Source organism: Drosophila kikkawai, chromosome 3R (assembly GCF_030179895.1).
Source record: "Drosophila kikkawai strain 14028-0561.14 chromosome 3R, DkikHiC1v2, whole genome shotgun sequence".
Lineage (NCBI taxonomy): Eukaryota > Metazoa > Arthropoda > Insecta > Diptera > Drosophilidae > Drosophila > Drosophila kikkawai.
In genome coordinates, this window is record NC_091731.1 from 18,289,597 (window position 1) to 18,315,154 (window position 25,558).

General features: G+C 42.8%; 3 protein-coding genes across 8 annotated transcripts in view; 2 read left to right on the forward strand and 1 right to left on the reverse strand.

Moving 5' to 3' along the window:
• The first annotated feature begins 368 nt into the window (after window positions 1-368).
• Window positions 369-18,879, forward strand: dpr16 (defective proboscis extension response 16). Its single transcript, XM_017175739.3, has 6 exons — window positions 369-662; window positions 16,113-16,642; window positions 17,033-17,417; window positions 17,940-18,166; window positions 18,230-18,335; window positions 18,432-18,879. Exons 1-6 carry the CDS (start codon window positions 497-499, stop codon window positions 18,548-18,550), a joined length of 1,533 nt encoding a protein of 510 aa, XP_017031228.1. The 5' UTR covers window positions 369-496; the 3' UTR covers window positions 18,551-18,879.
• LOC108080836 (uncharacterized) lies at window positions 8,360-9,927 on the forward strand. The gene has a single exon (XM_017175740.2). The coding sequence runs from the start codon at window positions 8,570-8,572 to the stop codon at window positions 9,902-9,904; it is 1,335 nt and encodes a 444-aa protein (XP_017031229.1). The 5' UTR covers window positions 8,360-8,569; the 3' UTR covers window positions 9,905-9,927.
• Window positions 18,880-21,673: 2,794 nt separating the features above from the next.
• Window positions 21,674-25,558, reverse strand: part of cno (adherens junction formation factor afadin) — a 57,160-nt gene continuing 53,275 nt past the window's right edge. For all 6 annotated transcript variants that reach the window (XM_070286210.1, XM_017175649.2, XM_070286209.1 and 3 more), the window contains 3 exons: window positions 23,392-25,465; window positions 23,208-23,332; window positions 21,674-23,144 (listed from right to left, as the gene is read on the reverse strand). In XM_070286210.1, the coding sequence (XP_070142311.1) occupies window positions 22,952-23,144; window positions 23,208-23,332; window positions 23,392-25,465 (2,392 nt within the window). In that variant the 3' untranslated portion in view covers window positions 21,674-22,951. The remainder of the gene's footprint in view (window positions 23,145-23,207; window positions 23,333-23,391; window positions 25,466-25,558) is intronic.

The following is a 25,558-nucleotide window of genomic DNA, read 5'->3' on the forward strand; positions in this document are numbered from 1 at the left end:
AAGCCAGCCAAAACTTATGCCCGAAGGCAGAGCCGGATAAATATCCATTTATCACATAAATAGAATGCTAACAGCAGCGAATCCTTGGTGGTTTTCCGTTTTCCTCGGACCAAACTTGTATTTTCGCCTCTCCAGCCTGGCTGCCTGCTGCGGTTGGCTTTGCCAAATAAAGCAAGAAATAAGTTAAAGCATACTATATGTTCTCTGCGGTCTGGCCCGACTCGGCGAAATAAAAACAAAACTGCAGACTAAAAGTCACGTTCGTGCAACTACATAGAATCCCCTCTAGGGGCCAGTGCGGTATGCAAATTCAACCGAGAAGACTTCATAAAAGCAGTGCAAATAATTAAATAACGCAGCGAGAACAAACAGCAAAATGACATGCTACTCGAGCTGGCGAAACTTGGATTAACTAGCTGCGAAATAAATAAATACGAAAGCCGAAAGGAAATCCCAGAACCAATCCAAGTTCCCGCCAAGGTGCGACAACCGACAGATGCCCTCGCCCAGCAAGATGTCCTGGCGGGAAAGAGAACGAGGAGGAGCAGGCGGCAGCGAAGGAGCAGGACGGGGGACAGGACTGCTGGCTGGAAGGAATCCGGGAACTGCCAGCATACTGTTGGCATTTCTGGCAGCTGTCAGCTTTCGTGGCATGCGAGCGCGTAAGTGTAAACTTCTTTTACTTTGGCTGAAACGAGAGTATCCCTCGCACATTTCTCCCCAACAATTTCACCACAAATTCGCCAAATTCGCTGGCGAATAAATTGGGGAATAAAAGTGTGTCATTGCATATTCCTAATCGAATTAAAAACACTTTTATTCATTATTTTGTGAGTAAACTTAAAATGTGAAACTTGGAAAACTAAGTTAGAAAATGAAACATATAAAAACGTAAAAGAGTTTAAAGTTCTTGAATATTAAACAGAATTTTATTACAAGAACTAATATCGGTTATGATAGCAGATACTTGCTATTCTTGCAATAAAGAAATAAATAATAAACCAAAATTCTTTGAAGATTTAAACAAGAAATATTCTTTAAAGATTTGTTTTATTTCTTAAAGCGTGGCATTTCTCTGTTGCATTTATATTTATTCTATTTAATTTTGTAATAAGAAGAGAGTAGAATCTATGATGTGTATTGTAAAGGCATTCAAAATATATTCCTCAGATATTGTTAACCACACTTCCGTGTTATTAATCACAACCTTAATACTTGGCCTTTTTTTCCCAAAATATTCAAACTTAAGTATATATCACTTGAGTTTGCATATTAATCACAACTGCATGAGCCAGGTTAACCCTTCTAGAAATCCCTATCGGAGAGCTACCCGCTGTGGACTACCCACCATAAGCCGAGCAATCGCGTAACCAACTACCCGGCAATCTCTTGATCCCCTTGGCATTCGAGTCCGCCGGAAAATCGCTTCCAGGAACGCCCCAGAGACCTTGTGTTTACCATGAGAGCCCGAATCCAAATCCCTGCCCCACTGTCCAACTTTTGGCTACGTGTTCGGGGCTCTTCCGTGCTGTGCGGTGCCGGGGACCCGGTCTCGTGTTCCGTGTTTCTTCCATGTGCCCTGCTAAGCTTTTGTTTTTGCATGCATAGTTAATTCAATTTCGCACATTTTTGTGCAAGTGTCGAGTGAAGCGTTTGCCAAATTTAATTTACATGATGAGATTTGCTTGGCTGCATTGTCGTTGGCAACTCGTTGGCACGATTTTTATAAGCTTGTCGAGTTAATTTAATCGTGCAGTGCAAATTTTCATTTAGTCGAGAGCACACACGCGCACCTACACAGCATGTGAATGTCGCTCACCTGTCACCCGAAATCAGAGGAAATCTCCCATGTTGGGCTGCCAGAAACTCATTACGCATACGCAGCGTGTGAATGCTCCAGCTCCAACTCAAACTCTGACTCCGTCTCGGCTTGATATTTCCCTTCGTTTTTCGACTAGTTTATGAAAATACCTGGCATACTTTCTAGCCTGGCCTAATTGGAGCGGCGCCCTGGCAACCGCCTCTGTTTCTGAATCTCGAGTTGATTAAATTTTGTGCGTGCGAGTGGGGTGAGTCGACGTCCCTGGCTGTTCAACAGGTCGTATGCGTGATGTGGGAGATCTCCCCTCTGTGAAATTACAATCAGTCCGAGCTGTACTTCTGCATATTGCTATCATCAAATTGCCTAATTGATGGTTCGGTATAATTGCACACTTTTCCCTTCATTTCTGAGCCCCGAGCGAAGATTGAATAAATTATAAGAGGGATTTCCATTTCGGCATCAGTGAACACTTTGCGTTAAATTGATTTAACTTTTATGGTAATCCCCAAAAATTCCAAGACCTCTTATTTATTTAGGCACTGTATTTGGGACAAATATTTGCGGACTCAACTTTCTCTTTGACTTCACTTTCGCCTTTAAAGCCGCTTAAAGCTCACCTCGGAGTACTGCGGCTGAATAATTGCTATCTAATATTTATCATCTCGTTTTTGTGCTAATCTCTCAGCTGCTACTGCTGCTGCTGCCAGATCTAATCAATCTCAGTTGAACAGTAGTTCCCAGGCAATATCATTAACAACACATGACCCCCAACCAGATTTCCGCACTCATATGTGATATAATTAAATTGGGCACCAGCAAAAACGCGCAGGACCACAGACACAGCAGCAAAGCAAAGGGGCGGAACATGGGGGAAAATTCGGTGAAAAACAATGGGACAGAGCGAGAACAGAAATAAGTAGACACTCAAATAACACTTAAGCCATCAATCAGCGCACTGGCCAAGGTCAAAAGGAAGGGACACGCCCATGTCCATCTCTGTTAATTATGCCAGGACAATGGACCGCATACAAAACAGCAGAAGATCCAGCGACACAACTATGTTTTATATAAGAGATACAAGTATTTACCATAGAACGGCTCCCAAGACAAATGGCGGTCAAATGTCACGTTTAATTTATTTATGGCCAAAACATATAAATGTCGGAGTGGCAAAAGCCCGGCCAAAGCAGGGCTAGGGCGGTGGGCGGGGTCCAGAGGTTCGAGGCAGGGCTTTAATTAAATAACTGCGCTAAGTGGAGCCAAAGAGTTGGCGTCGCTAATACAGCCATTAGCCGAATTCGTTGAGAGACCATAAATTTCACGCTCTAGCTCAGGAATCACAAAATAATACCCGAACCCTGTACTCGCTTTAATAAATTCCAAGTATACTTTCTCAATTTGGAGGCGAGGCGGTACTCCAGACTAATAAATAGCTAGGGGACGTAATTAATTCACTCTGGATTGTCGAAATGGCCAAGCATAAGTTTTCCCAGGCAACCAATATGTTTGGATAACAGAGACCCTTTTTCAGAATACCGCAAAAAATTGGTATATGAATAATTATGTATACTAGATACATAATATGTCTAGACAGAAAAAATGAGTCTATAATTAACCGAAAAGTGTCTTAAAAAGCAAAAAAAAAAAAGATGGATTCCCTCAATATCACTCTTTTCCTTTTTTGTAAAGTAAAATCTTTTAAAATCTAAAAACAAAGTCAAGTGGAAGGCTTTCCTTATTAATATATCACACTTAAATAAAACTATATATGGTAAACTATAAATTGTGTAAATTGAAGGAACTTCATGGAAAAGGATATAGATTTCATGGCAAAACAGAACTGAAGTCCTCTGTATTTAAACTAAATTCAAATAATTTCCAATGAATTTCAATTAATTGCTAAAACTACTCTGAAAATCTATTGCTTTGAGTAACCTGTGCCAAGGAAAGGGATATAGATTTCATGGCCAAAAAGGACTGAAGTCTTCTGTATTTAAACTAAATTCATAATGAATTCAATGAATTTCAATTAATAGCAAAAACCACTCTGAAAATCGATAGCTTTAAGGTACCCTGTGACAATTGCAGTTCCCAGAAATGAATGACACTGGTTTCGATAAGAATATCCGTTTTCACACTCTTCAATTAGTCAAAATAAATGCTAAATTCACTCAAACACTGAATAGAGCCCTGGACGAGTACATATATTCGCTCCTTAATGAACCCACATGCGGACGTTTGGGCCACGTTTTCGCATCAAGTGCGTAATGAGCAACCGCCATCGATATTGGGCCTAACCTCGCCTGGATATTGTTATGTATTTGTTTATTCATGTGTGTAAATTATGAGCAATAACAACGGCAGAAAGACAACAATCGTCAATCAGGAGACACGCAGGCAAAAGACCATCAAAGTCCTGCGGGTGGGAGAAAACGGCTTTAAAGCAATCGAAGCCAGTCGAGTGCTAAATGGGCTCGTCCCTGCGCCACGCCCACCCATCGCCCTCCGCACTTAAGCCCTGTAATTGTTGTGTGCGCGAGCAGAATGCCACAAAAAGTCCAAGTCGTCCCACTGTCGTCGAACGTTGAACGCTTAAGTGAGCGACACGGCGCGTCGCCATTTGCCTCAAACAACAACAACAAAAAAAAAAAGGAAAATAAAACAAGGAATAAGGCTCGGTTGTAACAAGCAAAATAGATCGATATGCGACAATTGAATGCCCTGAGGAGTGGAGCGCAGGGGAGTTCATTAAGTTTTCTTCCATCGATTTTAATGAGGTTTACTTATGCAAAAGGCATTCGAATTTATTTCAAGAAATTTGATAAATTAAAAAACTATTGCAAGCAAGGTGTTTAAGGCTATAATAGCATTGTCTGTGCAGTGCTGGATTGATTGCTAACAAGACTTGTACCAAATTAGTAAACTATTTAGAACTTCAGGCATTCCATGTTCGAAAAACTTACTTTAATTATAAATAAAGGGGGAACATCAGGTATTTGATTTTTGTCAAAACTTTGCCAGAAATTCTATTCAAATCAATTCCCTTTAAAGCTTGCAAATAACAATTAGAAACTGTTTTAATTAGTAACAAATTTCTGAAGTATATTAAGCCAAAAACACTTGCTATTCCGTAGGGTAAAGGAACTTCAAAACATTTTCAAATACAAGTTTTTATTAATATAAGCTCTGAAACTAGTAAAACCAAAATTAAATGTATTTATTATGTAAAAATAATTTCTTTAAAATCCTAAATCCTTTAAAATATATTACTTATTGATCCACTCGCTTTGAAATGTTAGATTTACCGCCCCACTGCCTAATCAGTATGCTGTCATCAATCCATCATGAACCCTTGTCAGAAATCAGTTGCTATCGGGTTACCATTGAGTACCAAGACCATGGTGGAATCAATGTGACCACTCGGAGCTAAAGGGTAACCACACGCAAACGTGCAACCATTGATAAAATGTGCGACGGCTGCTGATGTAGGTCGGAAGCTGGATGCGGGGGCAGGGAGGCCCACGAGGGGAATGCAGGAGCTGGAATTTATGATTCCATTTTTACTTTTCTTCTCGTTTTGCCAAACAGCCTCCGGCCATGTGAGGAGTTCCTTTGCGGAATAAAAATGCGAGCAGGCAGGGGGACCTGGGAAAGGGAATGCAAATGGTTGCGGCTTGTGAATTTCTCTCGCAACAATGGGAAATGCCTCACCGTAGTCGGGAACCCCCGGCCGGCGTCATTGGCCTAAGCTTGCCGTGTTTTTCCCCCTGCCACAGCAGGCCCTACACAGATAAAAATCATGAAAAGCAAGGGTGTTATTCTTCAGTTTCATAATGATAACCAGTCAGATATATTAAAATTTAGATTTTTTGTTTTAAATGTTTGTAAAAAGAGTCCTTTGGATTTAGTTTGAGCTCATTTCTATAGACTAGAATACAAAAAAAAAATCACTTTTAATAGTTTAAAAGAAATAATGTATATAAATACATAAAAACGTTATACAAAAAATTAATTTCCAATATTCCATTTGTTTTCCTAATCAATTCAGTAGCTTCTATATCTTTTCCATGGCCCTTTCTCGCTGTGCACCCGTTTCCTTTTATCCCCCGAGTGTGTGTGACAACAATTTGAACTGTTCGATTATGCATGTGTTCAGCTTGGAACGGGGGAATTGCTAATATTTGCTGAATGCTATGAACCAATAAATGACAAGTTATGCCCTCTAATTAATGCGCTTAAACATGCGACAAGCATGTGCGGCTTCTGGCCGAATGCTTTTGGCCATCGTCCCTTCTGTACCACCGAAAACACCCTCTCTTCGGCTTAATTTCGTCACATAAATACGGGCGGATCCACGGCCCCCGAGGCGCCAAGGAAACCGAAAGCGGATGAAGGGCAGGAATCTCACATGGAGCCAGTTTTTGTGGCCACATCATGGTCGGGCCGGCGTTTCATTTTTCAACTGTCAGACTACCCACAAAAGCCAGTGACACTTTTGACTCTGGCTCCCTACTGAAAGAAGGGGTTATCTGGGTGGGAGGCGCCTCGGGCGTGAATACATACATGGAAATTAAAATGACATTAGGTCAGGCGAGCGTAAAAAGCCAGAGCTTCTTCCTCCTCCCTTTTTTGCTTTTTTTTCCAAAATTTAATGAAAGAAATCGGGCAGAGAAATGGCATTTTATCTTTAACGGACACTGGCTCCAGGGCAGCCGACAGCAGAAACCTTAAAACTTAATAATAAATCAACACCGATTAGAATCTGAACAAATGACGTACGTATACTGCTAAGCGACACGTAAGGAAACAACCATTACTATAAACTGGCGATCCACCGGCATTACACAGGCATATGGAAAAGATTGGACACAAAACAAGTCGGAATACTTTGACAATTTCAATCGAACTGGAATTGACATTTTTAATTACAGACGAAAGGGACCAACTTATCGCTTGTTCAAGCTGCTATCGCGGTTTCTTGTTGAGCACCACGGATACGTAGCAATTCCAGAGAAGCGCCACTGCCTGAACATAGATGGCTTGGTAGGCGATCGGGACATGGGTGAAATTATAAAACTGGGCAAACGGCCAGATCATGCAACTGAGCCCGAGAATGGTGAAGTAGCTGTCCCTGAGGCGCCGTTTGATATCCTCCACAGACTCGCCGTTGACCATCGGCACTAGGCAGGACATGACCAAGGCATAGGGCGGCGCAAAGACGACCTGGTCCAGCAGCGTCTTGCGAATGGCTCGCTGCACCATCGGCAGCTCCTTGGGCACCTTGCTGTCCAGGAAAAAGTACCAGCTCCGCAACACCGGTGCTGCGAACACGAGGCCCAGAGCTCCAAACCTTAGCGTTCGGGCGGTATTCCACTTATGAAGTGGTACCTTCTCTACGGTCAGCTGGGCCGTGGTGTCGCTCAGTGCCATTATGGCCGCCACTTTCAGACCGTCCATCAGGTACGCCCTCAGCGTCATCGCTAAGTTCCACTTTCTCGAGCTAACAAAAGTGTCGAAAGCATCACAGGTCAAAAAAAAAAAAAACACAGTTCGTTGACAGTTGACAGAAAAATAATACAATTTCATTCGCGAAAAATTGACAAGTCTCTTTGGTACCATATCCCCCATATTTATTTCTAATGTAACGCGAAATTAAGTATTCAGTTGCTGCCCGGCAAGATGCTTGGTTTTGAGGAATCTGTGGACATCTGGAGTTCATGTCTCCAAGAAACGACTTGGTCAACTAAGAAAACTGAAACTGGAGATAGTGGCTTCTTTATACTCCCGCTACTCTTCCCGTTGTGATATTTTGGGAGCCACTAGCAAGACGTCCCAGACGGTCGCTCAGCGATCCTTAAAACTTTACAACAAATCACTTGTGGTTTGCTGAAGATCGACTGCTCGCTTAGTATGTCTTCCTTTCTAAATTAATTACTTAATTATATACCTCTTATTTATGTAGCAACGAAAATAAAATTAGAAGAGAACTTACTGCGGTAAGCCGAAATTTATATACTCTTGCAATAGGAATCTATCATAACTAAGACAAAAATGCATTAATTTTAAATCGGAAAGATGTTCTATGTTAGTTTTTAATAGGTTATTAAATCTGCATACTAAATTTAATTTTTTAAGATATCAAAATTTTTGCCGATTTTCGGTGATTTTAACGATGTAACCCCTTATCAAATTTTTGAAAAAATTTTGGAATTTTTTTTATTTGTCTCCAACATGACCAGAATAAAGCGCCTGTTCATGCTGATCAAGAATATATGTGCTTTATAGGGTCGGAAATGACTCCTTCACCAAATAATATCAAAGTAACCTTAAAATAGACAGGAAATATTTGAATATTTTAAAGGGATATTACCCATATTTCTTATCACCGGACATAAAATCCGAAAAATGCGCGTTGGTTCGGTTATCGGCTTTGAATTGGAACTAGTTCAAGTTAACCTACATATATTCTTTTTAAAAATCATCGGAGATTATATGGTAGATAATATAACTAAACATTCTTATAAAAGAATAATTTAAGATCTGGAAAACATGAAATAAGTCTCTTCTAAGAACTTAACTAAAGAAAATGGCATATGCCATAAAACAAGCTCTGGACGGAACTTAACCTCAATGCTAGCTCGGTAGCCCTGCAGGGTTGGAGAAGCTTCAGAAGCTCATCACGCTAAGGAACAAGTACAGTACAGTACAATTTACGTTGCGATCTTGTAGGAATACTTATTGGTCATCATGTTAGCTACTTACCAAATCCATCAACAAAGGCCAGAAACCGCCAAAATAGTAGTTAGCACCAACAGCTCCCTGGATCAGTTCTATCACACACTTCAGCTTTGCCTGAGATTTGCACCGGATGGCAACGACGTCTTCAATCACCTTATCAGCTGCCTGGAGAGGTTTCACTTCATCCCCATGCTGGACCGCATGGCAGAGGCGGAGCTGCGCCGAGTGATCCCGATGCTAAGCCAGAAGCTAAAGGGTCTGCGTCTCCCAGTGAGCTCCATACCCAAGCTTCATGCCATTTGCCAGCAGATGGACGTTTCCCACTTGGTCAGCACCCGGTACTGTGTGCTTTTGGGCGAAGAGGATGGTAGGAATGCAGCAGCAGAGGACATCGAGCTGCTGGGCGAGGTGCTGCCCAATCTGGAGATATTGCACGTCTTCTGCTCCATCCAAGGTTACATCCCAGTCCTGAAAAAAGTACGCATCCTTTCCCTGGTTAATGCCTCACAGGCGACGCTGGATGGCCTGCTCCAGAAGTGCCCCCAGCTGGAGCACTTTATGATATGCCACACAAGCGATTTCAAAAGTGTGTACGACATGGAAAATATCAGACTCTGCAAGCTAATAAAGGATCTCCTACTGCCATTCCAAGTTAAGACTCCACTGGCCATCGGACATCTGGCGAACCTTAGGCATCTCTCACTGGAATCCAAAAGGCTCTGGGCGGAATCGGCCTGGCTGCCCACGGTCCTTGCCATCATCAAGGCCAAGCGGTTTGCTCTGGAACGTCTCACCTTCGACGGGACTTGGCTCGTGGGTCCTCTGATCGTCTCCAAGCTGGAACTGACCCAGTGCACGGCTCTAAGGGAACTAAGGCTGAGCAACTGCAAGGTAGACGACGGAGTCGGCTGTCCTCTTCCCCTCATCTGTCAAAAACTCAGCTTCCGAAGATGCACCCTGAACAAGGTTTACGGTTTCCTGGCCACCCAGCAAATGTTAAGGCACCTGGAGCTGTTCGAGTGCCAGGTTCAGTGGACTGGCCCACTCATACGGAAGCTAATAGGACTCAGTATGCGGCGACTCGGGCCGAAACCTCTTCACTTCCAATTCAGCCAGTCCACGCGACTGCGATCGGAGTACACCAAGTTGGAAAAGGAGGAGCTGGCGGCCTCGAAGCCTTGGATCCAAGTGAGAGAAGTGGAACCGCCGCAGTCAGAGACTTGGAAGCAGCCACCGGGTACGATCACCATGGAGTTTGGCCGCCCGATTGACCATCTACCCAATGTCCAGCTGCCAGTGGAAAGTATTCCGGTTGCTGCAGATCTGCTCAAGGAGTTATATTAGTATTACTAAAGAAATGAAATAAATGACAGCTTTACTAAAATCGCAACAGTTTGGATATTATGTTTGTACCAAATGAATTGTTTTTTTTGTGTTTTGTATTAGTTAATACTTATATTATGTGCTTAAACAACAATTTATCTCAGCTAGCACAATCTACATTGATTTTTAAAAACCAAGAAAATGTGTAAAAGTTTCCATTTTCTTTATTCAGTGTTCGCTTTTAAGACTTTTAAGACTCTAATTAAATGTTGAGGTATTATGTACATGCTTTCAATCTGCACTCTTGTTTGTAAATGAATCTCGCAAGTGAAGTCTTGGAAAACACTCAAGTTTCAGCAACCGTAAAATACAACATTTTTGCATACGCACAAAAATAATGAATACGAATCCCATGTAAAATATGTACCTTCTCTACAGATGCTCTCACTTCACTTTGTGGGGGCGGTTATCCCGTCCGGAACTCGAGTGTACATCGTACCAAATCTAACCTCGAAAAGCTTTCGGCATGTAAGCACCATATTTGCTTTGGGATCGCCATTTTTCCAGTTGGCTGACTTTTTTTGTTTATCAGAGACCACATAAATAACGAAAAAGTTGCCAAAAACGAGGAGTGAAGTGAAATTTATGTGTACCGCATGTAATTAATAATAAAAGAAATCGCGCAAACAAATTAAATGGTTCTGTGTGTGTGTGTATTTAACTTGCCTGTTGGCCTGTCCAGAACGGCGCTTAATTAGGCCAGCTCTCCACCCCCGCACGTGGCTCAGATTTTCTCCCCACGGCCCTGCCGTTTTCCCCCAAACTTTATATGTTCGAGCCAACTTAATGGGATCCAGGGCAGCAGTGCTCCAGCTAATCGGGTTAACCAATCCCAAAAGCAATGCTAACCAGTTGTAATTGGGTGTTACCTGGAAGGGAGGTGGACGATTGGGTGGAAAGGTGGGACAAGTGATGGCGCAAAGCAAAGATCGTAAATTGTATTAACGGTGGAAGGATGGCGTGTGGCATTCGTTTAGTTAATACCTGAGAATATTACTTTTTCCTCTCCCAGATGCTATGGAAACATTCTGTCAAATTAGTTGGCGATAAAATAGTTATAGAGATTGCAAAGTCAAGCTGGAAAAAAAGGTTTATAATGATTCTGGAAGGCCTGAAAGAAGTAGGTTTTATATGTGTTATTTTATAATTACCTTGACTTTCAAATGAAATATGTTAATTAAATTTATTTTAATTATTTGCACTATTTGATCCTTGAAACAAGCATTAGATTTAGGCGCCTGGCCATATTTCTAATGAAATTACTGCAAACTGGTATTAAACGTTCAAACATAATCCCCGAAACGTTAAGCCCCGCAACATTTGGTTTTAATTCCTGCAGTGTCGCAATGGTTGTTCTGTTTCCAAACGATATAATCCATGCATCATCTCATGGCGGCAGTCCGATTAGACACGAACCCCCTCGGACTGAACTGGGTTTGGCCTTTTTCAACTTTGCACTCGAATGAATACGAAATTCACGCGAAATTCCCTGACAGAACCCACGACAAAGATAAAGTTTCCAGCAGCAGGCAGCAGGCACCAGGCAGGAGCAGCCTCACACCCATACCCAAAAATCCCACCCCCTTTGAATTATTATGTTATAGCTGCTGCCGCTTCAAAGGGCGAGGCGAGGGAGGACCTTCCATGTTCCGTGCACGCTCTATATTCCGTATCCCCAGCCCAGAAAGTTTGCACCAATCATTGCTCAACCGTTTGAGTAGAAATTTTAAATTTATTGCTCTGGCAATGCGACAGCAAACAATAACATTAACAAAGTAATAATTCAAGGCCCTTTAAATGTTTTCAATTATGGTATTTGGCCAAAATGTGTGACGACCGAGGCCATGGCAAAAATCCCCGAAACCGAAATCAGTTTATGTGGTTAACTGAACAGTTACACTAATTACCGCACAACAACTTTGCTGTGGGTCTCTCATTTGCCGCACTTGTAGTTGTTGTTGGTTTGTGTTTTTATAAACTTTTGTGTGCAAATAGTTTTTAATTACATAGATATGGTGGCTGGCTGGCCTGGCAGCATGGAAAACAATTGAAAATTTAACGAGCAAATAAAGTTTAAAGCTGTTGGAGTCCAATTACTGTAGGCCCGATCTGAAGTGTTCGATACCCTGTAGGGGATTATGGCTGATTATTATTATTGTCAATAGTGCATTCCATATACTACATAATTTCTCTATAATATATGTTTATGCTTCATTTAAATACTATTTTACTAATAGTCCGTTTCACTTGACTGAGCATTTCCTAGCTCTTCATTAGGAGGCAACCTCATTTCTGAGGAACTCTAAGCCTGTGGCCATTCGGGGACTCTGATACTTTGAGCCCATTAAAATCTGGTGCTAATAACCGAACAATGGAACCACTGGGGAATTAAGAACAGTATTTAACAGGCATTAACACAGTAGGAACTTTGTACATAAATGCATTGCGGTCAACGTTTTGGCATGCAACTCCATGGGATATCCCTTCCTGTGCACCTTTATTCAGTGTGGAAAAGTTACAAGACACAAAAATATGTACCTGTTGTCCCCAAACAATACCTACATAATACAACGTTATTAGAAAATATAGGTAAATGATATGTCCTATAATGTAATTGTCCAGCTCATATTCGCCAAATTCGATATTAAAATAAAACAAGAAAGGAAGCTAACTTCGGCACGCCGAAGTTTGTATACCCTTGCAGATATTATTTCATTACATTTTACCTATACTTATTATGTTTACAGTTTGACAGTTACAGTTTTGCATTCCCAGCTTTACATTTTGTATACATCTACCGATCGGTTTATATGGCAGCTATATGATATAGTTGTCCGATTTTTATGAAATTTATACCAAAATTCTAGAATAATAAAATAAGCTTATATCCCGGAGTAGATGAAAATACGTTGAAAAACAACGAATATATCATTTTTTTCTATTAATTTCCCGATCGTTCCTATGGCAGCTATATGATATAGTCGTCCGATTTTCATAAAATTTTAACCAAAATTCAAAACTAATATAAAATGGTCATATCTAAAAAATGGTGCCAAAATGTTGAAAAACAACAAAGTTATAATTTTTTTTCTAAAAATATATCGAACATTTGTATGGCAGCTATATGATATAGTCGTCCGATCCGGCCCGTTCCGACATATATAGCAGTGAGAGTATATAGAAGACTATATGCAAAGTTTCATTCAGATAGCGTTAAAACTGAGGGACTAGTTTGCGTAGAAACGGACAGACGGACAGACGGACAGACGGACAGACGGACGGACAGACGGACATGGCTAGATCGACTCGGCTGTTGATGCTGATCAAGAATATATATACTTTATAGGGTCGGAAACGTCTCCTTCACTGCGTTGCAAACTTCTGACTGAAATTATAATACCCTGCAAGGGTATAAAAAAAAGTATATCTAACACACTGGAAAAAATCTTTAAAAATTTTTAAGAATGAAATTAATTAATCTCTTGCTGACAAGTGTTAGTTTTTGGTTCAATTATTCCTTCCTACTTGTTTACCCTGCCATCTCTGTCCAAAAATGTAGTCACAACTTGCCTCGAATCTCATTAATGCAGTGGTCCATGCTACACGGAAGTTTGCTGCAAAGTTTAAGTTCAGGTTTAAGTTATTTAAGGCCCACAACATCAGCTACTTAGCCGAGGCAACGGCCTGCAGCTGTAGCAGCAGCCGGGGCAAGTGGAAAGTGGAAAACTATTTTAGCGAATTTAATAAAAATGGAAACTTAAGCGGAAACTCCACTGTGTTGTACAGTGTGGCCCCTTGTCTCCCTCACTCTATGCTCGCTCTGTGCGAGCATTTGGCATAATATTATTTACATAATAAATACTTAGTTGTTATTTGTTGTGCTGCGCGTAAATTTGCCGCCCGAGGCGAGACAGCAGAACAGCCAGGCGACGCCCGAAAGTAGGCAACTGATGGTGGGAGGTGGCTGTGGGTGGAGGATGGATGGGGACAGGCACTGGGTGGCTTAGAAACAAGGAGCCGGGTGTGTGTCCTTAGCCCCCCTCTGAATGTATAATGTGGGCGGCATGACTCTGTAATTTCAGGCCCATCTGCGGGATTTTATGCTCTAATAAAATTGCAATGTGGCCGCGAGCTCAGAGCTTGATTGGATCAGGCAAGGAATGGGGCACAATGACCAGCCCCCAGCACTCGCACAGTTTCATTATAACTCGCCTATAGAAGTCAAGTGGCTACAGTGAGGCACCCAAAGAGTGGAATAATAAGCAGTAGCGATTTTGAACTTATCGATTTAGAGCTTCAGTAGATTTTTCTACAATCTTGAAATTACTAAAAAAGCAGATATGTTAAGAAATATTGAATAGAAATAGTCTGTTTCATAGATCTTAATCATCGAAGTTATTTCCTTTCCACATAAAGGAGTATTGTATCCCCAAGAAACGAGATATTTTAAAACACTAGATGTCTTTTATAAAGCTGAAACTGAGGAGGGAAGAATATTTCATAACTACTGCATAAGTAAGCAAATGAATAATTATTATGTTGTTTATTTTAGGTAATAGAATTTTCAGACTACAAACTTACCTAGGCCGACCAGCAGGCTGACCGCGAAATTAGTAAACAGCTGCCGGAGGGGCCTGGAAAATATACACAAAGTTGTTACTGCCATAGAGAGAGTGCCTAAGCTATGGTAAGACAGCAGCTCTACCGCTGCCATGAAGGCAGGTAACCTCCTCACCCAGATTCCTGGCAGATACCCGACTGCAGGTCACCGTCTTAGCTGCTCCCGAGATATGTAGCTATGGCTGTTCAAAGCCACAAACTCCACTCGCAGGCAAAGTGATTTCTCCCGGCGTACCGGGCTGTCAGCTGTGGCAGTGATAACAAACGGCCAGTGCCACTCTGAGTAATCGTTCCGGTCTGTTCCGAGTCTGTGGCACATCTTGAAAAGACTACTCCTTTAAGAGGCATCCAAAGTGGCTCTTTTTCCGGGCACAGCTGTCTTTCCTGGGATAGTCTCAGGCGGGAAAATGTTCATTTAATAATGTATCTTAGGCCAAAACATAATTTGGTATAAAACTAAAAGACAATGGTCTTAACTCCAACTCGCTCCTCCATTTAAAATATTAAAAATTCGAGTTATGGGAAGTCAGAAAAGGGACTCAAGTACACAGGAAAAATTATTCTTACTTCAAAATATAAATGTATTCTAAATTACCGTAACATTATTGAGTGAATACTTTAAACATAACTGTGCCAGCGACAGCCGTTTCTATTTCTCTAAATATCAGCACAAAACCAATATATAAATTGAATTCACTTTTTCATAATTCCCTCTTTGGTAATTACCACTCTTGCGACATTCCCCTGATGTCAAAACCATAGCAGCTGGTGTGACAAAATATAAATTCACACGGAATTATCCCCATCAGTTGCGATATTGTTTTGCGTCCCGGAAACAAGGAAATCCAATAGGAGGAACCCCTCCGCCAAAACTTGACCCGAAATGCAATCGAACAAAATGCCCTAAGCAAATAAATTTGCATTTCCATCATAAATTGCAATTTGCTGCTGCAGAATAAATACATTTTCTAAAATAATTCACAATTTGTCAATTAATAACCAAAAAGCTTTGGCTAATTCTCTCAATTTTATGGCAAGAGATAAACGAACGCTTTTTCGTTGCTTAAAATGCGAAATAATTTACCCTTTATTTTGATATGGGCCACATGCTAATCTACAAAACCTAAACTAATTAGGAAGAAGCACGGTGAAAAAACCAAAAGTCTAGGCAAATTAGTAATGAAATATTTTTTGATAAATTGATTACGTAATGTGAATGTTACTAAAATAATACAAAAAGTAAGAATTACAATAATATTTTTATTTTAGAAATCAAATTAAAAGTAATGAATCTATATATCATAAACACATTTGTCTTTCTGAACAAAAACAATAAATCAAGAAGAAGTTTCACTCAAGTGCCTCTCAAAAATTAATAATCCAATCGAAAAGGGTATTCCCCTCACTAACTATATCCAAACTCTCAACTGACAGCCCAGTTTCATATGCTTGTCAATGCGTCAACAGCCGGACTTTATTATTTGCCCAGAAACACTTCCATAAGCCGTCTATCTGATGTCCTCCTCATCGTTCTTGACCTATTTTGCAGCTCTGGCATCCGCGGCAACGCCGGTGGGTGAGAACGCCTCGCTAATTACGCCGCCGACGTCGGGGACAACCACATTGACGGTGGCCACAGGCCCAACCGGATCTCATGTCCTGATGCTGAGCGAGGCCCAGGCCCGGCGGGAACAGCAGGAGGACGAGGAGACCACGGCGGGGGACACTTGGAGCGACAGGCCGGACACTGCGACGCTGACAAAGGGCTTCTCGATTCCCACGTATTTGCCACCGTTTCCGGACTTTATACCCGCTGACCTGCCACACCTGCGGAGGAATACCAGTGGGCGGGAGCCCAGTCCCCCCGCTAATCCGGATATCTCCCGATCCGGCAGCCCGGCGATGCCATCTAGCGAGCAGTCTCGCCTTCACGCCTACGACAGCGAGCAAAAGGCCCAGCAACTGCGGCGCGAGAAGGAGCTGGCCAAGGAGCGTGAGCTCCTCCCACGCCGCCTGCTTAGCCTGCCCCCGCTGAACGCCACCGTCCAAGCTGGCCAGCACGCCTATCTGCCCTGCAAGGTGATTGGTGGGATGGGGAGGGAAATGGGTATGAAGATGACAAAGGCATAGGGAGGTAGATAGGGCGAAACCAGGACAATGGGGAGCCATCCAGCTGAGTGGCGTAATTGAAAGCTTCCAGTGAACTGGCTACATTGAGGAAAAACGGGTGGGAGGTTTAGAAGTCAGAATTACTAAATTTTGAAACTTTAAAACAGAACTCAAGGTTAACTAGATCTTAGTACTTTTTTAAAATATTTAAAAATAATTCTTAGTATTTATATTAATAATAATAGTAACTACTTTATTCTTTAAAATCTTACAAAATCCCTTCTTTGAGTATTCAGTTTCCCTTTCATTTTCTCTGTGCGTCTAACTGAAGCTTCCCATCTCGACTCTCTCGTCCTTTAGCTCAACCAGCACTCGGGTAAACCGCTCTCCTGGGTGCGTTTGCGAGATGAACATATCATTGCGGTGGATCACACAACCTTCATCAACGATGCCCGCTTCGCCTCGCTGCTTCAGTCATCTGCAGCGACGACAATTGCATCAGGAGCCAAGGCAGGAGTAGGAGGAGGCACTGGAGCAGGGGCAGGGGCCGCACTCCCAACCACTGTGGCTATCTCGGATGCCTCGGGAAATACCACCACCCACGAAGGTCAGGAGAGGGGCAACGGGACCAGCCTCAGCTGGACACTGCAAATCAAATACGTGAAGCTGGAGGACGCAGGCTGGTACGAGTGCCAACTGGCAACGGAGCCCAAAATGAGCGCCAAGGTGCAGCTGTTTGTGATAAGTAAGTGAAGCCGACTAAAACGACCGACAAATTGCCTTAGTCAGGGGCCCCGGTATCTATGACTTTGAAGGGCCATTGAGGTTGAGTTTCCTACATAAGGACAGCTCGAGTCCTGCCAGCTTACGAATAGTTAGCGAGCGTTTCAATCAAATGTCACGAACGGTATTTAGTTTGGGGTTTCAAGGGCCGGAACAAGAATTTGACTAAGCCTTGCTATTTAAGCCATTAGTTACCGAGGTATCTGGGAGCTCTGTTTCTCATGAGAATGTTTAAGGGGCACAACTATTCTGCATGATAAATTGTCAGTTTGAAAGATATTTTCTACTTCTTATTAAGACTTTAATTTTACCTGAGGGATTTTCAAATGAAATGATATTAAAAGCAGTCTCAAGCCAATCAAATTTCAATAAATTTAAATAAAAATCAGCTCTTTTCTTCTGGGTACTAGGTAATCCTCAAAACCTGTGGCACTTCCCTCTTAATAATTGTTACAATTTCCTTAACCTTTTATTTCACCAACAGCACCCCGAACCGAGCTAATCGGCGATCGGCAGCGCTTTGTGAAGGCCGGAAGCAAGGTGGAGCTGCATTGCATCGTGCGCGGCACACTAGAGGCTCCCCAGTACATATTTTGGTACCGCGGCGACCAACAGGTGACGGCCGAGAACGAGGCCAGCGGTGCCCAAAGCGGATGGTACACGCAAATCGACCGGAATATCTTCGGTAGCACCGAGCACAATCGGAACACGGTGAGTGATTTGGGATTAGGACTGTAATTCATCAGAGGATTTCACATGAATATCGATTTGCAGATTGGTTCGCTGGTCATTCCGCTGGTGCGCAAGATTCACTCCGGCAACTATACGTGCGAGCCGGAAAACAGTGCGGCAGTTTCCATGCAATTGCACGTCCTGAGCGGTAAGTAAATTCAATTTTTTTGAGATTCAGCTTGATAAAGAAATAAAAAAAGAATATTTTAATTTATGAATCATCTCATTTCGTGTCTCTTTTCAGGAGAATACTCCGCCTCGGCCATCAAATCAACAGCTGTGGGTCTCCACAGGCTGGGCCACGGCTACAGCAGCCTCCACCAGTGGCTAATCTTCCTGCTGGTGGCCCTGAACAAGACATGAGTGGCCCTGCTGTAGATCCTTTAATGGAGAGCACTGAAATCATCATCCGAGCGGTGTGTTTTTGTCTAAGACATAGTTTAATTTCTAGGTAAATTGCACTCACTCTCACACGACGATATTGTTTACTCCGCTGACACTTTTTAAAGTCTAAGCTCAACTTTCCGAATATAAACGAGAAATTTTTATACAAATTCTAGGACTTGATATGGTTTTCTTTTGCTCTAGCAATTAGGTCTAGTTCACTAAGCATTATACTAAGCATCTAATTCCGAGTAACGAACATTTATTTGTTATTTGCGTATAATAAAGCCTAAGGCGTCTTAAGTAAGTCCTGTTTGTAAGAGTTGTTTTTATCGGATGGTATGGTAAGCAGCTTCGAATTCCCTTCTACATTTATATATTAGAATCTTAATTTTCAATACATTTTAATTGAATTTATAGATACTACTTGTGAGAAAGTCCTGTAATTCTCTTGAATATTCTTCAAATTACTAACACCTTGCATCAATAACAGCATCATTAGCATTTATGTTCGGGGCTCGCATTTCTATTTGCATTCATTATGGCCCTCCTAATGCCCATCTACAGCTGCGATAGCTCTTAGTTCAGCCTAATGCTCTTACCCCTTCTTTTGACCAAGTTTTGCTTTTAACCCCAATCCTCGCTCATTTAAATGGAATCCAGCCCTCGTCCATCCCACTCGTCTCGTCATTTCTTGCCGGCCAAATTATCTGTATATTTTAAAATGCAAATAAAAAAACCTGCCATAACTCTGGAGAAACGGTAGCCAGAGTGGGTGGATGTGGCGGCCACTAAGCCGGCAAACCGAACCAAGAAAGGGAAATGCAAAAACTACAATTGCTGACGCCTTTGTCTTGGCCATTGTTTCGCCTTGGCCATTGTTTTATGGCCTGGCCAACTATAATTCTGTGCGATTTTTCTGATTGCCCGCGCACTTTACGCTGCTCATTTATCAAGCAGCCACTGACCAGAGCGAAGAGTCTTAGCCACCGTGGCCAAGATGTGGCGAAAGTTTTATGGCCAAGTTTGAATTTCCCTTTGCCAGAAGTTGGCCTCGCACACCTTGCCACCGTATTCGCCTCCTGCTCCTGCCTAGCCTCCTCCTCCTCCTCGGGCGGTGGCCACTCAACAGACAATTTACAGCTGGACAGATGGCGTGAGAAGGAGCGAGTCTGAGGTCCTGCGATTCAGAGAAAGGAGGAGCGGTTAGGGAGAGTGGGCTAATCACTTTTTGATTTATTTGCCAAAGCAGCCGCATCCTGAAACTTTTGCCCACAGTTCATATTTTTCTTTTCGTTCTGCGGTTTTCCCGCATATTTCCTGCAGTTTTCCCTGTTGCTTCTGCGGCTTGGTCTCCATCCCCGCCAGCTGCAGGATATTGACAGCAACGGGAATCGGGAATCTGCAGAGGGGGATTAGCCCCGGCGAATATTGAAAAATTCCGCGGCAGGCAAACCGAAGGCCTGCCAGCAACTGTCAACAATTTCTTAAAGTTCAGGCCGCCCAGCCAGAACTGATTATGGCCAAATCCCCGCGGCGGTTGTGGCTATATCAAAGAGATTGGCGCATTTTAATAATTCACATGGCAAACTGCTGAAAAATACATTTGGTCCGCGCACGCGACGCCGAAATACATTTCACTCGGAGGCGCTTTAAAAACGCCCGCGCCTTTATATTGGCAATTCACCTTGCCGGCAGGCAAAGAGGTCCCAATCCCGGCCCAGTCCCGAGTGCCCCGCTCCTGACTCCTGGTTCCCGTTTGCAGCAAGTGGTTAAAGTTTGCCTGTTGACTTTTAAATTACGTTGTGGGCGTCCTATGCTTGGGCGGCAATGAAACTTGGCCTGCAACTTTCCGGCCTCGGCAGCAGCAGCCAAAAGGAAAATGCGTGAGAAGTTGCCCCAAAAACCTGGGGACCCAAAATCGGGCCACTGGAGCTACACTTGCAATAATTGGCAGCCGTCAAGAATAATTATCGTTTAAAAGACAATAAATTATTCTGTGTAGAAATCTGAAAGTTTTTAAACTCAGCAAAAGCTTTAGCAAACAAAGTGATACGAAATTACCTAGTTTTTTATGTTACTTATAATTACATCTTCAGTATTTCAAGGACTTGATGGGCTTAATGGTAAAGACTTTATAATAAAATTATGGGTGTTTCTATATTTCTAAGAATAGTTATCATATTTTTTAAAGAATTATCATATTTTATACAAGACTGACATTACAAAAACGTCTTAGAACTCAAGAAAAACGTTTTTATTAAAGTGCAGGAACCGGAAAGCAGGACAAACTTGGTGCTAAGGCAACGTTTTAAGTGGCTGGCTGCTGAGCATGTGGCTGAGTTGGCAATTGTTGGGATATTCCTGTCAAAGCGGCATTTGAAGTAATGTAGCAAGTTCTCCTGGGGTGCCGACAAAATTGGCATATAATTGGCCCAAATATTTGAGCATTCAAAGCGAAAGTTCCGCCAGAGCCCAGCTCGTTTTGTTTCAATGCGAGCATAAATCACTGAAGGCATTCTTTAACTTTGTACGCAATTATTTGCACTGCGTTAACTTTGATTTAAATTTTTTAAGGCCGCCCGCCCTGCAAGTGGCACTGGCAGCGGCCAATAATAATAAGTTGTCAGCCGCTTGACTTGCATTTTGCCAGCCTCATGAAAAATGTATTTAGGTAGGTCAATTCCTGAACCTGTTGATGCCTGGGAACAGTATCCACCGCATGTGGGCACTGCGCATGACTGTTCCCAGGCATTTCAAATGGCTGCTGGGCGCGATATTCGAAGTGTTCTTGACCAGAAGCTGATTCTAAAAAGAAATTTAATAATAGTAAAATTATATTATTAATTTTGGCAAAATTACACTTCTGGAAAGAATAGATCAAAAAAAAAAAAAACAAATTAAAAACATATAAATATAAAAGCATTCGAATTGAAACAGAAATCAAAACTATTGTAAGAAAATTCCCAATTTTGTCCTAAATTTGTAGTTTTGTCCAAAATGTTTAGCACAAAATTTCTCATTTTGCACAAAATATTTTGCCCAAACAAATATAAATATTTCAAACATTACATTTTTTTTCTAATGAACTTTTTATTTTGCATAAATATGCACAATATTTTCGGAATTTGTTTGCGTTTAATATATATAATTGTAATATTTAAACCTAGGCGCGCTTAAAGTGAAACTAAACGACAACTTTCGCGTTTCTTTTTACAGAAGTTAATTCGTACATAGATTGCAGATTTGTGTTTATTTTATTTTTTGTTTAGCTTTCAATATTTATTTAAAAAATAGTTTCGTTTATTAAAAATAAATCGCGTCTTATATAAATACAATTTAGTTCCGATTTGATATATATACATATATGTATATATAATTATATTTTTAGCTTGGTTCTATATTTGAAATACTTGGAATGCACAAAAATAATTTTCTGCTAATTTGTGGTCGGTTTTTCGAATAAATTGTATGCTATAACAAAGAGTTTTTACAAGTACACAGCATCCAATAAATGGATAAGCGTGTCTGTGTTCCATTTGTTACTTTAAAGCCATAAGCCAATTCTGTTCAAAATTGGTGCCTTTTGCTACGCATCTTAATAATTTAACAAATTTAAGTTGTTCCTGCTTGCATTCAAAATATGTTCAAAAAGGGTTTGCATCAATTAAAAAAAATATATATGTAAGACTTTTTAAATATTTAGTTTTTCGTTCGTTCGTGGGTTTTGTAAATATATATGTATGTCTAGCTTTAATAATTGAATAATTGGACCATTGGTTTTAACATTGTTTGTTTGTGGCTTACAAGTTCTCTAATGGATACAGCATATGAGTACATACACGTTCCTTGTTCCGCATAGTTCCCAGGTAAATATATGTGTGTATATCTAAACTAACTCTGCTCATTTACACTGCCTGTCTAACCATTAATTCTGTATTCAATAATATGACGTAACAAATTGTTTATCCGTAGGATTAGTGTTTAATGTTAATGTTTAAAACGCTTTACAAATGCGGCTCGTCTCGCCCCGCTTTCGTTGCCATTGTGTAGGCTCGATATATGGTTTTTGTATAAATATAAACATCGCTCTATATAGACTCTAATGATAATAAACACCGATAATTCTCACTAATTGAATTCAGTTAACATTTTTGTGTGTGGTAATTAACTCCGGAACGCGATAACTATGGATTGTGGTTATTGCCTTGCTTAGCAAATTCGTTAGGTTTGTGTTTGTTTCTACCATTGTGTGGTAAATATATAATGTGTTTTGTAGAGCTACGAAGGTAACAACTTGGCCCCAATATATTGAAGTTTAAGCTTTTGTGTATGTACATATAGCATATAGCAACGATCTCCCTCTCTCTGGTTCTATTTTCAGTGCACCGCATCTATATCTCGCTGGGCTCGCGAAATCTTCAGCTTATCCTTGGGTGTGTTATCCTCCCCCGACTCCAGAGCAAACATCTTCATCTTCTCCTTGAAGGACAGCTTCTCGGGCACTGCATCGCCAGCTCGCTGCTGTTGCTGCTGCTGCTGCTTCTCTGCCAGGCGACGCTGGCGCGGATCTCTGTTTTGTATAAATTTGTTTTGTTAAATTTGAGCTGGGAGTAACTTAGAGAGAACAACTCACCTGTACACCTCTTGCGCTCCAATAACGCCGGGCGTTGATTGCACTGAAGTGTTCCAAAGAGCGGCATCTGGCGTGGCTGGCATCGAGGGCAGCATGGAGGCATCCAGGTTATTGTGCTGCAGATACTATGAAACAAAATATATCTTTATAGCAAAGGTATTTCATGTGATATAAAAACACTTACACTCTCATCTTCTTCAATTTTATCAAACTCCGGATGATGCTCAAGGTACTGGTCCATGATGTATTGCTGCTGCACGCTCACCGCATTGTTCTCCTCGTCGTTGAAGCTCACCCGCTTGTTGTCCCTTTGCTGCTGCAACAAGGAAGCTGGCGGCGCACCCAAACCGCCCATCATCATCCCCGTTCCTGTGGCCGAAACGTAGGCAGCATTCAGTTCCATGGCGCTCAGAGGCGATGCCTGCTGCATGGTGTTGTTATTAAGGCTGCCACTCAGATTGTTGTTGTTGTTGCTGGTCTGGGTGTTGAGGAGCAGGGAGGCCTTCTTGATCTCACCAACAGAAGCTGCCTGCTGATTACTGGTGGCCGTTTTAAGCAGACCCATGGACGACGTGGAGCTTGGGTTTCCGGTGCTTCCTCGCAGCTTCTGCTGGGACATAATCAGGTAGGAGCTGTTCCTCTCTGGCGGCGGTGGTGGAGGAACTGCAGCCGCGTCTTGGGCCTCATTGTTGTTATCCTTGTCGAGCATAGTTAGCTGGTTAAGCTCCTTGGCCAGGTTGGATATCGGGTGCTCCGTTTGCAAATGACGCTCGTCCGCAAAGCTGGCAGACTTCTGGGACTTGGAGGGCGACGATGGTGCACCACCCACGCCTCCCACTCCGCCCTCCGAGTACCGGTTGTGCTTGAGTATGCTCTTCGGCTGCTGCTGGCTGCCACTACTGGCCGCTTGCTGTACAGGCGCTGCTGGCGCTGGAACTGATTCCACCGGACTGCTGCTGCTGTCCGTTATCTCCGCCATCTTGATCTCCGTCTGCCTGTAGCTGGTGATGGGCGTTTGTATGGCACTGACCTGACCGCCACCGTTGCCAGTTAACCGGAACAGCTCCTGCACCACGTTCTCCTTGTCATACTGCTGCTCCTGGTCCTGCTCCTCTTGCTGTTGCAGCTCCTGTGCTCTTCGCTCAAAGTCCCTCTCCAGGATCAGGGTCTTTAGCTGCTCCTCTTGCATGGGCGACCTTGAAATGATCTGGGAGAGCTCGGATATCTGCTGCTCCCGCCACTGACGTATGTGCTCCCGCCTCATCTCCAGATCCTTCTCGCGTTCCTCTCTTTCCCAGGGATTGCTGCCGCTGTGAAGCTGGGGACGGCTGTTGGCCTGGCTAGCTGGCGGCACATAGCTTCCCTTCGGTGGATCCAGAGTGCTGGCAACGTAATTCATTCCTGGGGCTATCTGTTGTGTGGCCTTGAACAGCGGATGAGTGGCGGTGGGCGGCAGCGGTGGCTTATCCTCTGCAAGCTGGGATTGTCCAAGGTAACGCTGCTGTTGCTGCTGCGGCTTGGGCGCTGTACTTGGCGGCGCATTTGGTTTATTGGGCGACTGCAAAAGGCTGCCCAAGGGCTTGGGAGGCAGTGCTATAAAGTTGGGTGACGGTTGCTGCTGCTGCTGTTGTTGGAGCTGTTGCTGCTGTTGCAATAGTTGCTGCTGCTGCTGGAGTTCGTAAAGCGCTGCTGGGTCATGGAGCTGGCTGCGTCGGTACTCCAAGCCTCCATTCTGATAGCTGCCACCCGTGAAATCGTTGACGTTCTGCATGCTCTGGCTGCTGCTCATAACAGGTGGTTGCTGCTGCTGCTGTTGCTGGTGCAGGGGGAGTTGCTGCTGCTGTTGGTGTTGTTGCTGCTGTTGCTGGTACATGTTGCTGATGTTGGGCATTGATGGCGCCATCATCTGCTGCATGCGCAGGGTATGCTGGAAATTCTGCTGGCTCTTGGTGCGATTGTTAAGGGTGAGCTGGTGCTGCTGCTGCTGTTGGCCATTGAGGTTGCTGCTGCTGTGGGCAAACTGTTGCTGCTGCAGGGAATGTTGTTGTTGCTGCTGCTGCTGCTGGAGTTGCTGTTGCTGAAGTTGCTGCTGCGCGGATTGCTGACTGTGATAATAGGCCGAAACAGGTCGAGTGGGTGGCAGGTTAGCGTTGGCCTGCAGGTAGGGCGAAGGTTGCTGCTGTGGTTGCTGCTGCACTGCAAGCGGGGAATTGCCATTGTAGGCGCTGCTCATGGCGACATGTGCGGGCATTGGCGATCTGCGAAAGAGAAGCCATTGAGAGATGGTCTTATTAAAGGCAATAAAGCAGACAAGGTGCTCGCTCAAGTGGTTGCTAATTAACTCAAAAAAA